Source organism: Phalangium opilio, unplaced genomic scaffold, assembly GCF_054372755.1.
Source record: "Phalangium opilio isolate 3A_F unplaced genomic scaffold, DU_Popi_V2 ptg000024l_1, whole genome shotgun sequence".
Classification (NCBI taxonomy): domain Eukaryota; kingdom Metazoa; phylum Arthropoda; class Arachnida; order Opiliones; family Phalangiidae; genus Phalangium; species Phalangium opilio.
In genome coordinates this window covers 4595252-4614095 of record NW_028324155.1, presented here as the reverse complement: position 1 = coordinate 4614095, position 18844 = coordinate 4595252, and the positions used below count along the sequence as shown (strand labels likewise).

The 18844-nt window shown below is 41.0% G+C and overlaps 2 protein-coding genes across 2 annotated transcripts in view; one reads left to right on the top strand and one right to left on the bottom strand.

The window, feature by feature from the left end:
• Window positions 1-18249, bottom strand: part of nAChRbeta1 (nicotinic acetylcholine receptor beta1) — a 39841-nt gene extending 21592 nt beyond the window's left edge. The window contains exon 1 of the mRNA XM_089867995.1: window positions 15471-18249. Within this exon, the coding sequence (XP_089724121.1) occupies window positions 15471-15525 (55 nt within the window). The 5' untranslated portion in view covers window positions 15526-18249. The remainder of the gene's footprint in view (window positions 1-15470) is intronic.
• The window catches only part of LOC149692303 (calcium/calmodulin-dependent protein kinase kinase 1), a 107131-nt gene that overhangs the window by 7840 nt on the left and 80447 nt on the right, over window positions 1-18844 (top strand). The window lies entirely within an intron of this gene.

Genomic DNA, 18844 nt, shown 5'->3' with positions numbered 1-18844 from the left:
CCCTTTCAAATCACCCGTATTAGCCGTGAAAGTCTATTTCCTTTCCATTTACTTATCATCTTTTTTTTCTGTACAAATTGATGATGTGCAAGAGTGCCATCCATCCTTCACCCTTTTAACTTCCCACCTAATTTTTACAACTTTTTTTAAAAAATTTCTTTGATCAACCTACTACTCTACTTTGTGAGTGGGTTGACTTCTGAATAAATTATCGCCTAGTTTGTAGTATTCTTTGAATTCTCGCTTTATACATCTTAAATATGATATACGTTACTACTCTACGTTGTGAGTGGGTTGACTTCTGAATAAATTATCGCCTAGTTTGTAGTATTCTTTGAATTCTCGCTTTATACATCTTAAATATGATATACGTTCCTCGAAAACTTTCAATATAAATAAAATAACCCAGGCAAGAAGAAAGAAATAAAGATTTCAAAGAAATCTCTACAATTTTAAGAAGTCAATATTACTCCTCCCCATTACTTCTCTTTGCCTTTTAATACTAATCCCAATTTGTACCGTCGAAGTAATGGCGCAATTTCCTGGCCTTCGTAAGAAGCTTTCCCCTCGCAGCCCCTTTAAAAAATAATTCTCCTTGTCAGGGGTGCAGACGATCACCGTGCTATAGTTGGGTCATACTTCACTCGTGAGTGAAACCGAGGCTTAAGTTAGGTTCAATGTTCAGGGGAATTGCTGGGTCAGGTGTAAGGCGTGCATTTCGAACGCGAAATGGGCTAGCATTTCCTAAAAACTGGAGAAGAGGCATAACCTTTATTTTTACGATAGGATGCGATGGAAAGGACTTCCGTTTTTCATCCCGAGCATCTTCATCCTCAGGGAGAAACTGGGGAGCAGCTGACGTTTCTCAGCTATCTCGAATATTTCTGGGGTGGTTCTCCGGGTTTAGGGTTAGTAGTTAGAGTTAGGCTTAGTTCGGGTTCAACCACCGTTGGAGCGAGCGGCGGAAGACGCGGACGTACGTTTTGAGGTTATATTCGGTATACTCTCTTCTCTTTGCTCCTCATCGCCTCGCGTCCTTAACGGTGCTTCCTAACTAGCCATTCTCTTTAATTATAATTAAGAGGAGGGCGGCTGTTGGGCGTTTGCCTTAACCCCGCGTTGACCCCCACCCCCCTTTTCCCGAATTAGGCGTTCGGAACAATAACCGTAGTCTTTAATTCTCCGGGAAATAGAGGATGACTCTTCGGGCAAATTAAATTATTAGACCGCTTAAAGGCGCGAAGGAAAATGAACAGAGGGGATCCTCACTTTTCGAAAACTATATATTCCAAATGAGAAACATTTTAGTTATCGGACGATTACGCGCCAAGTAGGAACCTTAACGACGTTGGATCATACACCTAAAACTTATACAGTGTTGAGATATGTTTTTAAACCCAATTTAATACGATAGGATAAATCATTATGGTGTGATACGATAAGTGGAACACCCTGTACGGGCGTTATTGGGTCGGGCTCCTGATTTTCTCCATCCTTTGCAGCTAGCTAGCAAGCCTTTTAATGGAAACTTTTCCGCCAACTTGGGTCCGATTTTACCGTGTTTATTTTGCCGAATTCGTTCGAGCCATTTATCGTCTCGAATGCCTCTAGGGTGGGTGTGTGTGAGAGAGAGAGACAGGGGCGGGGCGAAGCCGAGTGGAATTTGTTTCTAATAGTATAGTATAACGCTCAGTCTCCGATTAAAAACGATACTCTTATCCGCTTAAGCGACTCTCGAGACTTTGAAATCTCTCTCTTTCTCTCAATCCCTTTTCTCACTCGCTCTGCACAGCTCCTCCTCCTCCTCTTCTCTTTGGCACTCTCTTTTACGAATCGAATATTTGGAATTATCTCCTAGTATGCCTTTAGGCTAAGTTATAAGCCATTCACCTTTAACACATCGTCCTTTTCATCATTGACGCGTGTTTAAACGTTTTAGAGAAATAGCTCTTAATATTTTTATCAATAGAAAACGTCATTCTTTTGAGAAATGACCCGTGAAAAGCGACTCTACTCTATATAGCGCTCAGACGATTTTCCAAAAAATTCTTTACTGACGAAATCGATCAATTTCGATGAAATTTTCCAAAACGAAAGAATAAAAAAAAATTTGGGGATCTTTTTAATGGTAAAGAAATCGCCTCCTCCTTCCTCTTTAAAAGACTAATCTCGTCGAACGTGGTCGAGCAAAAATTATGGAAATGAAAGTGTCTGAAAAATTCCAGCCACGCAGCTATAGCTTTAAATTTTTAATGGGCTACTTTGATGGAAGACTACGTTGCGCTTCGTCTCCGCCTTTCTTCTTATAAACGATTAAAAAAAATCTCTGTTAAAGACAAGGTTTGCCGAGAACTCCGTTGAAATGGAGAGTTTATACCGTCGTATTACTAGACTCCCGAAGTTCTTCCGTCTTAATCCATTTTCCTTAATAACAATTTGACTTCTCTCTCTGCGGGTTAATTATTAAGAAGTAGTTGGAATTATAGGACGTTTAAAGCCGTCGCCGCCAAACTTCCTTTTGGTTTAATTATCCTTCAGAGATGCTCTAGTGGGACAATAAAAACCGCGACACAATGTCAAATGAAACCACTAGTAAATTGAATTCTCCCGTTAATGCTGAATACTTCGGCTTTTTTTTTCGAACTAAATTTTTCTTGACGAAAATCGAATGTTAAGGGTAGTGACAATGTCCAAAAACATTGTAATAAAATGTACTAAGTAGAAGTAGGAGTCTATCACAGTGGGGTTATGGACTTGTGTTCAACTTGACAAGAGACGGTTTCAATTCCATTAAGTATTTACAGTATCTATGACTAAAAACGTTTTGACACGACACGTACGTTCCTCAAACCTAGTTTCAAATTTTCGTGATAGAATGTTTTAAACTCTGATAAACCTTATTGGTAGTTTGTTACTCTTAATCTTAACGTAGTCAAACCTTAACAACGTGGATCATGGATTTCAAGGTTAATGTCCCCTCTTTTTTTAAAGACGTGTCTGTTTTAAACCGCACTCCTCCACACTCGATTGGTATAATGGCGAGTGAAATGTTCGTACGTATACGTAGGGAATGGCTCTCGTCTAGGCTAGAAGGATGGCGGAAATGCGCTTATGATGGCATATCCGGTTCGCCTTAATAAGGTTTCCGTCCTCGATCACCTCGTCTCTCTCCCCCTCCCTCTCTCCGACCCCATCCCTCCTCTTTAACTCTTGGTCCTCCTCTCTTTGGGGCAAACGGATCAAGAGCAACGAACGTCGAGATGGGGGGGGGGAGGGAATGAGGTTTAAAGGTCTAGGGGTTACAGGGTTAGAAAGCTGACGAGCGGATTTTGTTCTCGGATAGAATTCGACGTACAGTTGTCGCGCGCCTGAACCCAAAATGGGAATAGAGAAGAACCGCACCAAACAAAAACTAGGAGAAAGTAAGATAGGGGATGAAACGGTAACAGGAGGAGAGGGGTGGGAAAAGGGTTGCTTCCCTTAATTTGACATAAAGCGTGACAAACTCCCTTATTTTCCTTCTCTCGTTTCTTTCTTTCTTGTACGCGATGTATACTTTCTTTTTCTCTTTTTCAAAACGCCAAACCTTCCTCCCCTCCAAATTCCTTGTTTTAACACTCCTCGAAACCCGCAGCATCCCCGCTTCTCAACCTCTCAAACTCTTTATATTATGTTTAAAACACGACGTGTACTGACTTATCATTGTAGATTTAGGATTAGGTAACAATCCACTTTAATTGTGGTGAAATTTTAAAATTGTAAAATATTAATGTCGGTTAAGCTATAGTCTAAGAGTAAATTAATTTTTTCGTACAACTTACGAGTTTAAGCAAATATTAATTGGGAAATGAACAAAGTGTTTCTTATTACTTTATATTCTTTTTTGAAAAATTAATGAATTATCAAGTATATTCCCCCCTCCCATTTTTAATGATATATAAAACCAAAACTTAATTTATTATACTGTATATTATACTGTATATTTGCCAACTGGCTCGCGCGCTTTTAATATAATGAAATCCCACGAATAGTCTCATTGATTTTCCGATATCCAAATAATACGACTATTATATCCGAGCTAGTAGGCCTTATTCAAATATACTCTCGGTTGGAAGATAAAAATGTGAAAGACTACTAGCTCACTTGCTAGCTAGCTACTGGGGGAGGATTTTAGAATAAAAAGAAAATGTATAAAGACGTCATCCCTATTCAGTACTTTTTCCCATTTTACGACTCGAGCTATGTCGGGCCCCAGAAATAAATTGTAATTTCATGCGGATTCTCTATTACCTTACTAGCTAGTTCGCGGGGAAAATCGAGGGACTCTGAGAGGATGATGAGAAATGTCGGACAAGATCTCCTATAATATCCTATCGTGAACTAAGACCTTAAATTCGGGGACGACACCACCGTACCGAATAACTGTTTCAACGAGTTGACAATCTTTTTCTTTTTTTCTAAAGGAAGAACGAAGTGGAAATATGTATGCTGGAATAGGAGAGGAATTGTGTCCGCTTTTTAGTCTGACAACCGTACATATTAAGGAGATGGGGGGGTGGAACTTAGTAATAGCTTATCACGTGGCAAACGTCATCAGACTTCCCGCAAACTCGCAATGCGAACTGCAATAGTTGCGTAATTAGCACGAAATTTCGATTTGTCTTGCCTCCAGTTTTGACAAGTTTTTTATCATTAAGGCTTAGCTTGTTTCTTGTTGTTGGAATTTAAGTTTCAATGTTTAAAATGACCAGTAATTCTGTAATTTTTGGGGTTCCCGTTTGACGCGAATCAAGTCACACTCTTCATAATCCCTTTAAAGATTTCCTCCAGAAAGTTAGTTTTATTTTTAAATCCCCATGACCCAATATGGGTTTAAACGTGTCTATGGCGTTTGATCGACTTATTTCGTGCGCAAAGCTTTTTTTTTTGTGGCGTCATTTTTGCTCTATACCTCTCTTTCTCACATACTCTATCTCTCCGCCCTTTTTCCCCCAAAAATGTCTTTGGTCAAAAATAGCGCTGGATTTTTTTCTCTCTCCTCGCATCCTACCACCTCTGGTCTCACTCAGTCTCGAAAGTGTCGAATGGGCAGGACACCTCCGATAACTAAGAAACGTAATAAGTTGTTGGATAGAAGGGCTTCTTCTCTAGAAGAAGAAGAAGCGCGAGAGAAAAAGAAAAAGAGGTTTGCGAAAAATTGAGCAAAAACTCGTTTCCGCAACAAAGGGAGGAAGCGAGAAAATTTTCTTTTCGATAAAAATTGAGGGAAGAGGGAGAAGGTTTGAGTTTTGGTCGAAGCCTTCTACTATATATATATAGTTTGAGCTAGAACTCGTCCCCCTATACCGCGTTACGGGCAAAAAAAAATTATAAAAAATATTTTCAATCCCTTTTTTTCTACAGGGGGACCTCGCTCATCTTTTTATCGCTGAGAGTAAAAGATTGGCAAAGTTTTTTTTATATATATTTAGGAACGTAAAAAAAAAGTTCTTTTTATTTTTACTTCTTCCCCCCAAGCTCCATTTTGTCAGTCGACACATTTTACGGTATCTCCTATAATCCTTTCGATATTATTATGAATAGGAACCTAACGTTTCTCTTACTAATTTCCTATATGTCTATCTATGTTTGAATTAGAAGTTAGTCATTTAAAATAGATACATCACTCTCTCTCTCCCTCCCTCTCTCTTTCTCTCTCTCTCTCTCTCTCGAAAGAAGTATACGAGATTGGAAACGGAGGGGGGAGTTTGGGACGGACGTTTAACTTCAATTAATCGACTATACAGGGTGTTTGTGAAAGGTCTATCAATAATGAAAGGGCGTATTTATTGGGCCATTTTGAGTCGAAAATGTTCTATGACATTTTGCCGTCCGAGCCACTGTTTTCAAGTTATGATTGGAGTAATTTACCGATGACCCCTTAAATTTAATTAAGAAATTGAAAGACAGCGCTAATTTAATGAAGGGGTCATCCCTAAAATATTCAAATCATAACTCGAAAACCGTGGCTCGGACGGCAAAATGTCATAGAACATTTTCGACTCAAAATGGCCCAATAAATACGCTCTTTCATTATTGATGGACTTTTCACAAACACCCTGTATACGGTCGGTTGGTATCTATCTATGTTTGAAAACATTATAGACTTCTTATAAATTTGAATATAATTTCTTTTTGAAGCTGGTTTTTCTACTACTTTTACTCCGCCCTACAATAAAATCGTTTAGTTACACGCGAAGGGTAAAAAGACATTATAGAAAGAAGGCTAGCTTCCCAAGGATGAGAGCGAGAGAGAGAGAGAGAGCGGGAAAGATATTCCCATTAGCCTCGCCTATCTGACTAAATTGCTTAGAACGAAAGAAAAAAAAGTTGCTGCGATAGCAGCACCAGCTAGCAACCTAGAGTTGCATGGAGGGTCCCAAGCACGAGGCTCCTTTTGGAAAGGAAAGGAAAGCTCAGCGTGCTAGGCTTGCAATGAGGGGAAATGTTCACGTGCCGCTTTCGATTTTGTGTGGCCCCTCGTAACCCCCCTACGCTTGTGCCTTTTATATCTCGGACACGAGAGTGGACAATCAATAGGAAGGCAGACCAGTCCGAAACGGCAACGTCGTCGACCTGCCCCCCCCCCACTCTCCCCCATCTCTCTCTCTCTTTGATATATGAAAGTTGGCTCGCTCTGACTTCATTAATGACACGGAAAATATGATGGTAAAAACTTGCACCCCAGCGCGCTCTTTTTCTCACCCTTCGCAATCACCATCCTCTCTCTCTCTCCACAGCACCTTTTCCTCCATCCCAACAAAGGTTGTGGAACGCTTTCTTTCAATCTTACATATCGCTTCTACCAACCACCTCCCTCCCCGTTCAAAGTCCGCTAGGACACATTGCCATCATCCAGGGTTACTCTAGTGTAAGGACACAACGATCGAGACAATCCTGAAGTTATTCTTTAACGCGGTTAAACCTAACGGCAATAAACCAGAGGGCAGTTGACAACTCGCTAGGATTGTGAAAACCTAAAGAATTTGACACTCTTTAACTGGGTTATTATTGATGTCAAACTCATCAAGGTCTGTTAGAAAAAGAAGAAGAAAAAAACGAATGGCAGGTCCAGATTATTTTAGTCCTATAAAATCGAAATTATTTCTGGTTATACTGGGAGGGTAGCTGGCCACTTTGAGTCGAAAATGTTCTATGACGTTTTACAATACACAACCCAAAAATTCTCAGAGAAAACTGGTTTTCGGTTTTTCTGTATTAATTTTGTATACATTATAATTATAATATTTAATCGTAATAAGTTCTTAGATCCTTTGAAGACTACTCTCATTCCACGCTTTGTCTATTTATCGAATCGCGATATAATTATGGGAAATTTCAAACGTTCTAATTATTTAGTCGGGATAACAGATTCCGAAGCTACACAGTCGCTTTTCATCAAGACATCGATTCTTATAATTTTAATACCCCTATACATATAAATATACGTAAAATAGCTCGGCATTTATAATATTTATTACAATAGGTAATTCTCTCTGATAATATATATATATATTTAGGGATCAAATCGAAATCGTTTTCGCTAATATAGATATAACGATAGATTAAGGAATTCCTAAGACTTTGTTCCTGTTCAAAGATGGATATCGACAACGTACACGCTATGCGACGAGGGGGGGAATATAAGGGGTTGGGGTTCGATAATAAAAGACCTCAATGCGAGACCCCCCTTTTCGCCAAAATCAAGGGTTAATGCGGGGTCGAAAGAGAGGTTAAATCGGTATAGATGGGAAGACTGATGTATACCCGATGAGAAAATGCTCGGGATCTTCTAGTTAGGGACCAAAGCGATCTAGGCTTAATTACGAAAGAGGTTTTCCCGCGCTTTCAAAGGACCAAAATTAACCGGGGTTCAGTCGGGGCTCTTGGTTGGTGTCTTGCTAGCCCCATCTAACGGAAAATGGGGTTCCTAACTATAAACGTCTGCCAGGTCACCATGAGAGAGAGAAGGGATGCTGCATGGGGTTTTTAGGGAAGGGCACAAGATAGACCCCCTTCTTCCACCAAAAAAGAGAAAGAGGGGATGAGAGAGAGAATGTCTCAATTCGCCCTTTTCGATCGGCGATCAATAAAAGAGATGGGAGAATGCTGGAGAGAGAGAGAAACCTCCCAAGGATTGAGAGGAAAAGAAGTGAAAAAACGAGTCTCTCCCGATTTCCTCCCATTCTAAATATAAGGAGAAGGGTACGGAGAGAGAGAGAGAGAGAGGAGAGAGAGAGAGAGAGAGAGAGAGAGAGAGAGAGAGAGAGAGAGAGAGAGAGAGAGAGAGAGAGAGAGAGAGAGAGAGAGAGAGAGAGAGAGAGAGAGAGAGAGAGAGAGAGAGAGAGAGAGAGAGAGAGAGAGAGAGAGAGAGAGAGAGAGAGAGAGAGAGAGAGAGAGAGAGAGAGAGAGAGCAGAAAAAAATGCCCTGATTTATACGCCATGGCGGTCCGAAGAAGGCATTTTCTGTTTTGAAATGAAGCGGATTAATACGGTTAGCGAGTCTCTCTAGAGGAGAGTATAGACGATGATGTACGAAAAGAAGGGGTTAGGAACTACTGCTTTGGACGTACGCTTCATTCCTTTCTATAAGGAACGCCAGCCTGAGTTGAAATACTTGTTAAAATCTCTAATCTTACATTCAGCCCCTCACTTACCAAGTTTTTTTCGGGGGGAGGGGACCGGGTTCGGGTGGGTACGCGTGGGGTTTTAAATTCCATTGTTTTACTCTTGTTTTTCAGTCTCTTACTTCTAGGGGAATATTTATGTAAAGATGGAAGGTTTTTAAAGAGAAAAAAATCTGTTTAAGATGAAAATCTTATATATATACCGTGGGGGTTGGTTGATCAGTGAAATCACGATAAGAGAGTTCAAACCGCAATCAAAATTTGCATTTCTGCATGTTCGAAAAAGGTAACGAACCAGTACTAAATAACTCGCGTTTAGGCGTTTTGTAAAAAAAATTCTTTTAAACATCAGCATTTGTTTACGTTAAATTCTTTCGAAATCCAAGGTTGTTTATTAAAGTTCTTATTTTCCCTAATATCTGTTAAACACGTGGTAATTAGGTGATTGACTCTAAATTTGGGTCTTTACGAGTAGACTCTTTGAAACCTTCATTTTCCCGCTACTATAGCCTTACATTTAACTAATTTCTGTGACTGTTGAAAAGGGAAGGTGCTGTTAATCTCAATTCTTTTAATCATCTCTCTTTTTACCCCTTTGAAATTTTAAGCGCGTGAATTTGAAACCCTAGTTTGCCAGCCAGGAAGGGATGGAGGTAGACGGTAAAAGGTCACGGCACAAGGAGCTGTAGATGCGCTAAGGGTGTGGTATCCCTTCGTGAAAGCCCTGATTTGAAGATGATATTGGGCCTAGCGCAAGGCTTGGTCATGGTTAACGCACGCGATATCTCGATTAAGAAAAAGGGTTCCCCCTTAACCCCTTCCCCCAAACCGTTATGAGGCGCGGATGGATCATTTTCTTTTGTCTCGCGATCGCCCCCGTCGCTAGTTACGTAACCTCGGCCTAAAGTATATAACTCCACCTTTGGCGCGCAAAGTTTGCACCGGATAAAAACTCGCAGCTATGATCCTTCGTGACAGCTACTCGAAAATACCCGGCTTCACGCAAGGAGATTTTCTTCTCTACATTCTTCCTATTACAACCCCTTAAACCCCGTGATAAAAATTCTTTATCCTTTGGGTACATCTAGGGCAAACCGTTATTGGTCTATATGGCCTATGTAGTTTTAATTTTCTTTTTATTACTAGGCTTATAGGAAACCCCAAGGAATAATATTGAAAATTTTTTAAAAAGAAAAAAAAAGAAAAAAGATTTATCCCTTATAAATATATCGCGACGACACAACTTTCATAATATGGTATGTCTATGCAAATTAGGCCCAAAATTATTTTTCCAAAGTTTTTATATTTTTAAACGTCTTAACCAAGAGTTTTTCTAGCTTATGCAAATTATATTTTAAAGACGAAGGAAGGGGAAAAGGGGGTGGGGGATACCTGTTTTCCTACAGACTACATAAAATGAATTAATTTAAATAAGCTAAGAATATTTTTTACTCGTCATATGTAAATTTTAGAACGCTTTTTAGAGGATGATCCTCAAATCAGTTACGTGTTAGTGGGAGAATAAAATAAATTCATGGGATGGAATTATACTATACGATCTTTATTTAAATCTGTATCGGAAATCTGGGGTTTAAAAAGAAAAAGTTTTTATAATCTCAGATTATAATACCGTATACTGTATTTTTTGCCCATCCTTAATATAAGTAAAATATGGGTTTTAGGATTTTGGAAGAGTATGAAGGAGAAGGAGGAGGAGGGAGAGAAGGTTTTTGGAAAAAGAGATATTCCGCTTGGACGAATCGTAAAGTGTCGTCCTCCTACGTAACGTAACATTTCTTCCCTTCCTCTCTCTCTCTCTTCTTTTCCCCCGCATAAGTCTAACCTTTTCCTCAGTGGCTCGACCTAAGCCTTTGCTTTGAAGAATTGTTTCGGGCAGCCGGCATAATTCCTTAATGAATGAGCTAGAGATGGAGAGGCAGTCGACAGTGAAAATGTATTTCTAACGTCGGGATGCCTCGCTCTCTCGGAACCGCGTTTCTTCTTTTTCTTCATCTCCTTCTTGCCTTACATATTTTTTCCTCCTTTTTTTGTCCCACAACAGGAATGGAGGAGTTAGGAGGAGGAGGAGGAGGAGCTTTTCTAGACCGCTAAAATAAAGTCGTACGTTGTTCGCGACCGAGTACGTTTTGTTTCTCGTTTCACTCTCATCTTCCTATTCCAAGCCCCCCCCTTTTTTTTTTAAAAAAAAAAAGGCCTTCTCGGTGGTCCTCCTTGTATTATTCTCTCTAAGATCCAATCTCCTCCTTTCCTCTCGGAATGCAAAGAATTTGAGTATACCGTAATACCTCCGTAAACTGCTTCCGAGAAATGACTATGATGTCTCTTATTCGAAAGAATCTTAAAAACGGGCCACCCGGGGGCCCTGTAGCAGCACCAGCTCGGGTCCAAGCTTTTAAAAATTCATAGGGCTCCAGGATTCGTTTTACTATTCATTTTTAGGAAGAATTATTTATTTCTACCTCTCTCTCTCTCAATCTTTCTTTACAGTTGCTGCGAGCTTTACTTTGGAATCGTTTAGGAAAATTATAATTTTTGACGTTATTTATAAATCAAAAGCTATTTTTGAGCCTATTACCAACAGCTCGACAAATTAGGCTTAGCAACTTCGTAGTTCCTTTTCTACTCGTCCCTTGTAGTCCAAGGCTTATCCTTTTCATATTCAGAGCCAAAATATAAACAAAACCGGTGTGACGTGCTGTTAAATTTTATCCTCGATCTCTACTATCCTGGGTCTAAAGGTGAAGTAGACGGATGTGTATGCTATAGAGATAGGTTATTGGTTGGTGAACGAGGTTAGAGAATTAATAATGTTGCCACGCTTTTAACTCTTCTCTCACTTAGCGGCCTGATTGCCGATCGATATTTCTTTCCGCGGAATATCTCTCTCTCTCTCCCACTCTCTCTCTGCCTGATCCAACTCTCAATTTATTAGGCTTAAATCCTTAGGTTCCTCTTTGATTCGATAAACAGAGGCCTTCATCCATTTTCTTCGGTTTTTTCCCCTCGATTCCATCTTCGCCAACTCTCTATCTCTTGATATTTTTCTCTTTCTGCAGCCGTAAAAGCCGCTAGTTTTCACCTTAATAAGATGATTTCTCCAGGGTAAACATTTATATAGGGGTCAATATGAGAGGAAAAACACGAAGTAAACTTTAGCCTAAATGTGAGCATCGTCTGCTTTAAACAAAAAATATGTTTCGTAATGTATACAATTAGACTTTTGAGCTGAACAAATTATTTTAAACAAAGTTGTTTTTTAAAAAAGGGAGGCTGGTAGGACCGAAGTGCAATAAATTTTGATTCGAAAATGTTCTATGACATTTTGTTCTAAGGGATACCGTTTACGAGTTATGAAACAATCCGGTATTTATAATAACATTTTAAACAATAAAATTTTGTTGTGTTTAAAGGCTCTTTTTCTTGATAAAAACTATAGCGGAAAACCGCAAGATTTTTCTTAAATTGTTAAAATTCTTTTCTATATTATGTTTGGATTTTTATCCACCCGCTGCTGCTGTTGGGTTAGGGTAGCCTATACATAAAACATCACTGTAGAAAACTCAATGAAGGTGCAACCAAAGGGGGTGAAACGTTTTTTTGTATAGAAAAAAGCGGGAAATAGGTCCTAGGAGTATATTAACGCGAGCTTGCTATGGAAGAACGATTTAACCTCCGAAAAATTTACTTTTTTTTATTTTATTCCCGCTCCCCCTCTATACCGTATTTAAAAAGTTCAGGAAGTTTAAAGGGGATAACTGCTTAGCCTAGCATCTTAAGGAAAGTTTAAGAAAGCTCTTTCTTTCTTTTTTTTGGCATTTCTAAAAGCGATAGAGGGTATAAAGTCTACCCATCCATGTGTTATAAAGGTAGGGATGGATATCTGGGTGTGGCTAAAGCTCGGCAGCGAGTGGCTTAACCGCGAGAGCCACCAAACCGAAGGGAACTTAAAAAAAAAAGCTAATATTTTTGTCAGTTCCAGATTGATGGGGCAAATTGTTATTCAGTAGAGGAGAAATCCCTGAGCCCGGACGAAACGTGTTCCGAAAAATTTATAAGGACCCCCAGCTCCCTTATTATTTTATTTTAGCTTGGGTCCAAATTTAACCCGAGGTGGTCCACTTTAAAATATAACTTAAGAGTGCAAAAAAATTCTTCAACTTTGATGGTTTTTTATTCCAATTTTTTTTTCTTTCGTTTTACCTTCCGTATAAAAAACAAGAGAGAAGAAGAGAGAATAATTGAAAATTTCTGATCGTAGCTAGCGAACTTTAAAATGCGTAGAATCACCATAAATATGCGAAAAGGAGGGGAAAAGGGGGTAAAAGCGGAAGGTCCTCGCGTGCCACGAAGTGTAAAAAAAAAAGCTTTCCGCTCCTTTCGTAAATGATTCCTTTCTTTTGCCCGACTTATTTTATAACGTCAGGAGGAAAGAGTAAATGTCTTAAATTTTAAATTCTTAACCACTTTTTGGAATTTTTTTTCTTCTTCTATACTAACCGAATCCTTAAGTATTACGTTTTGTTTCAACTTAAAGTCTAGTAATTGAAGTGGAAATCATTTTTAGTTTTATTTATTTAGCTTTTATTAATATTTTAAAAATATATAATTGTTTTATTTGTAAATTTTGCATTTGCGCCTGTGTAGCTACTTTTCCTTGAAATTTTGTGTGCAGCGTGGTAAACATTTCTACAGGGGCTCGTAGAGTTAACGTGGGAAGAGTTGCCCCTAAATGTTGGCTTTCTTCTTAAACAATATCTTCTTTACCCAAATGTATTTCACCCAGTTTTCGAGCTCCCCTTTATTTTAGATCATGGAAATTTATACTCTAATTTATGAACTTCTAATTTTTGTACATAAAGAGGTCGCGAATTTGTACAAATTTTCCGGTAAAATGGGCGGTGATGAGGGTTTGGGATAAATAAAATAAAATTATTATCTTTTTAGTAGCGGTTTTATAGTCTTTGGTGGTCGTAGATAGGAAGGCCAAAAGGATCAGTTTAGTCGCGTAAAAGGGAGCGAACGAAGAATAGGGGTAGGGGTAAAAGAGTCACTTAAAAAGGGGGCAGTTTTTGAAGTCTTTCGCGAGCTTCCCGGCTTTATGTAAATTGGAAGCGGCCCGTAATTTGTAGCGTCTTAATCCCCCGGAAAGGAATAGAAAGGAAAAGATAGGCAGCAACTCGCGCACCACTCTCTCTCTGTGTGTGTGAGAGGGAGAGAGCGAGAGAGAACGTAGTTGCTTGGAAATAGTGGAGAAGAAGGCGCGGTTGGCTCAACAGAGACCCCTAGCGCCTTCTTCCTACCTCCTGTCGACTGCTTCACTATACTACAACTAGAGCTAGCTGGTTCGCTCGAAAATTAATTTATAATTCGAAATTTTCAGGGATCTACGTGTCCCTTCAGCCCTCTCTAAACGAATCCTTTTTGAATAAGTTACAAATGGAAATCTCACTTAAAAGGAAATTATGGAGGATTTTTTCTCACTCTCCACTTCGGAAATTTCGGATTTTATATTGATTTGACAGATGTTTTGATCATGGTAACAAGATAAAACGCGCGTTTATCTTATTGTAAAAGTATATTTATAAATAGTAATCCCTTTTTTTATAGTCATTCCCCGACGGAGTTCGATATAAAAAGAAATCCTCTTATTTATTTTTCAAGAGTATTTTGTCAGAGTTTGATCTCGGGGTTTTTTTTTTTTTTCGAGACTTACCGAAAGGCCGTGGTGGGGGGATGCAAAAATACATTGAGATCGCGTTAATCTTTAATCTATTCATGAAAGATGTCGGGCAATCGGCTACACCCGATCAACCCCCTCCCTTCTCCTCTTTTTCCAGCTTCTCTCCCTCTCTCTCTCCTCGGCTAAAGCAGTTTAACACGTCTCTATCCCTCTCCGCGCTCTCCTCTTCTCTTATTTTCTCCTTCCTCCTCCCTCCTCCCGGAGAGCTCCCTGGCCTCCTTCTCTCCTTTTTACCAGAGCCGCCTCTCCTCTTCCATCCTGGTGGAATGGACCCATCCGAAAAGGGGGATAGAGCCGGTTGTCAAGGAAACGTTCGCTGATCTGAAAGAGAGAGAAGGGGGGTGCCGGGGTGGCGTTCCCTTTTCTACGGCCAACTCCTAGATAGACGGCTATACGAGGTGGCACCCTCCCCTCACCCCATCCCCCGTTCCTGGCTCTGGTTCACGCGTGTAGGCGATAATCTATAGATATAGCTCGGGATGAGGGGCGCCATGGAGAGAATGCGGGCGAGAGACGCGCTTTTATATGTTTTTGCCGTCTCACTGAAAACGGGATGACAAAGTGTCAGAATTGGGATACGATCAACGATTCCATCAAGTATAAGAAGTATTTTTTATTGCCAATGCTTTTGAAAGGATTGCCGGGACTATTGTTTGGCCCCCGGAACAATAGACACTCGGGGATCGGGGGGGGGGAAGGAGGCCGACCGGAGTCAACTCTCCTCCGCTAGCTATCTCTCTTGATTAATATATTCTTCCGATTGAACTTTAATACGAGCTCGAGCTTCGTTTTCTGGCTTCTCGGAGACCTCAGATTCCTACTCGAATGGAAAACGGTGGCTGGCATATTGTACCTCCAAGCCTATTTTCACGTTTACCGCGTTTTTAGGCCTAATTTCATTACTCCTAACTCGTTATAGCTTAACTTACGTCGATACTGATTCGATCGGCGTAAGGTTTATCAGAATGGTTAATTTGGCGATTGCCCGGTTAAGGAGGAAGGGGAGTTGTATAACGTGTAACGATGGATAGCGATAGGCTTACCTCTTAAAGTCAAAGAGCAGACGAGGAAGACGACCGTCGCTGGAATCTTCCTCATGACTTCCTAGCAAAGTGGAGCGGCCAGTCTGGCACGGTCATTCCGGTCACTACATCCAACGGCTTGGCCCGAACACGCTGCCGCTCGAGGTTCGCTGTCCAGCCGACCAATTTCGGATGAAGGTGCCGTTCTCGGTGGTAACCCGCATTACCGAACGCGCTACTTTTCGCGGCTACTTCTGGTGGCGGGCGCCTCCGCCCGCGCGCGTTCGAAATCGAATCTCTCTCTTTCTCTCTTCTCTGGATCCTCTCTCTCTCCGCTCCGGGAGCGATCGAATGGGATTCTAAGCCTCGGCCCACTCGCTTTTTTTTTCGCTTTTGACGGAGGTTTTTCTCGAAATAAAAACGGAAAAGCCGACCTTTTCTATAGGGATTTCGAGCTCACCGTTTCGGGAGAGTCGTTGGCCCGGCCATTCAAGGTCTGGCGTGTGTCAGGACGCTCTTTGGCTGTCCACGGCCTAAGAGAGTCTTCGTCGGTCGTCTGCTAGCCGAGGCCTTTTCCGCCCACACCTTTCTCCGCGGTGGCGTTCTCTTCTCTTTCTCGACGCGCTTTTCTGCTTCTCTCCTCCACGAAGCGGGGGATGGAATTTTTTTAGACTTCCGGTCGAGAGTCGAATATCCGTGGAAAAGGGATCCGATCGGAATCGGAGGCGACGATCGAGGCTCCCGATATCGTTCCTGACCGAGCTTGTTGGTATTGTCCGATTTTTAGCGGTCGAGCGAGCGCGTCGACTTGGACTCGGGTTGCAGGTACGAGGCTTACGCGTCGGATGGCGTTCCGGCGGAGCGCGGGGGCCAAAGGGCCGAGACCATCGTCGAGCTTCTCGGGTCGGAGCGGTCCGAATCCGAGATTGGCCCGGCGTTTGTTTCCGAGGAAAATTAAAAAATAAGGTTTAAAAAAATTTAAATAATCGGGGAGGGTAGCGCGGGTGGGTTCCTACGACTCCTTCCTCGGGATAAGAAAAGGGGGGCCTAACGCGAGGTCGGAACGAGCGCTGGTGCCGCTGGAAATCGGTGACAAAACGTTTTTTTGGAGGCAGGCGTCGACGTTGGTCGAAGCGGGCTGCTTCAGCTCCGCGGCAAAGCGCCGCCTCACGAGCTGGCTCGCGTTTCGCCGCGTCTGCCCTTCGCTACGACTGCGCACTGCCATCGACCCGTTTGCCGGGTCGCCTTTCCTACAGCGAGGGGGCTTCCAGAAAAGAGCCCCAGTCAGGGGGGAACAGCCGAGAAAAAGCCGCGCGCCCGTCCTTACCCTTCCACGCACCCTATCACCCTACCCTTCCATACACCCCACTCGGCCCTACACCCGACTCGGCTCGCGATCCCGAGAAAAGAAATTTTTGGGGGCAGAAATTGAGAAAAGCAGTCTAGGAGAACGGCGAAGAGAGAAAAACGCGCTGGCTATATTGCGGCTATGGAGCGATTCCTCCTTCAACCCTACTCACCCACCCACCTCTCTCTCTTTCTCTCTCTCTCTCTCTAGCTCATCCGTTCTCTCTCTCCCTCTCTCTTTATCTTCTCTTCTCCGCTCCTTTACTACATTCCCTCATCCCTTTCCTTAAAGAACGAACATTGAGAGAGAAATATAAAATCGGTCAAGGAAAACACAATTGGTTTAAGTTTGTTATCGAGGGAAGAGAGAGAGAAGAAAAAGAATACGAAAAAAAATCGAAACGGCCGAGTTTAAAGTAATAAAGCCTGGTCGAAAGAAATATTTCCCTGATATTTTGTTTCTAGTAGCCGAAAACGGAAAACTAAACACAACGCCCAACCGGAAGTTGCTAAAGAAAGGCTTAAAATTTTTAAGAGCCGTAAGATAAGGCAACAAATTGGGAAGTAGAAGGCTGAACCCCCTAAAACAGGTTTAGTTACACTTTATTCCGACGACAATGCTATGTAGTTTATACTCTCACTCTCTCTCTAAACATCTGTCTCTAGCCTTTTAATTATCCCAAAGTACACGACCGTTCTTCCTATTGAAACAACGCCCAAAATCTCTCATATGGACTTACCCCTGAACGTCATGTTATCCCTAACACCGGAAGTTCATTCTATGAAGAAAAGTAGTTCTAATTGTCCCCCAATTCTTACTAAAACACAATGAAGGTATTTTTAAATTCGAATTGGGTTAACGTATGTCTAAATATTTGTACCAAGTTTGTACACGGAGGATGAGATAATTTTCGATCTAATATCCTTTAGTCCGTGATAAAAATGATAGCCCTTGTTGATTTCTTGATGATTCTGACTTAAAACGTGCAAAGCAACCTCTACTGGCGTAATTTTTATGACATTTTTCCCCCAATAAACCCTGTGCCTAACGTACCGTAGAAATAGACATAATTTTCCGGAGAAATATTTTTTATTCGACTTAGGCCTATATATATTGATTGAAGCTGCTGCCCCTGGCTTTAAAAGGACGCGAGGGATGTAGGGAAAGAAGGGGGCTGATTATAAGCTCGGAAATAGTTTCGATCTATTATTCCGGAGAGTGCTCTAGCTATAGCCCTCTTCTTCGCTTTATTTCTGACAAAGGAAAGAAAGAAGAAGACTATACCACCACCACCACCATCACGACTCTCGGTATAGATATTGGGTTATGAATCCGAATGACGAGCTTTCGCTTCTTTTGACGGCAAAGCCCAGTTTTCCTCTACAATAAACACTAATAAGGGCGACTGGAAGAATTTTTCAGCCTCTCTATTATTGGCTCTTTTCGTATAAATCGATAATAGAGGAAAAGACGACGCGAGCCTAGAAGGAAAAAAATAGAGAATGGGGAGGGGGTTATGAGTATGAGAGACGTTGACGTAAAAATGGGTGATAGATCAGAGTTTTCCAGAATGTCAAGGAACCTCAGATAAAGGTTTTTTGGGCTTATGGGGTTGTATTTTTTTATGATTTTTTTTTACTTGTTATCATGGGCATATAACTTACAGACGTGGAATTTTAATATTTTAACCATAACCATTGCAATGAACGTCCATAATTGTGTTTACTCCAATGATTCAAGCTTTAATCTAACGTTTATTTTTAATTTTACGACGTCTGAAAGAGGAAGTGGGTGAAAATCTATATTATTTTGTATATTTTCTCTATTGAAAGTCTTAATCCGGTTTGCCATCATCCCCTTCTGGATGAAGTTTGGTGTATATCCGTTTTCTTCATACCCTCCTCCTCTTCATCCACCTTCTCCTTTTGGAGCAGCACTAATCCGATTTTATTTTTTTTTTTATTTTTTCTCTCTCTTCTTTTTCTACTTATTTTTTTCTTCTTTCATTGAAAGAACCACTCTTCACTATTCCATCTTGCTTCTTCCA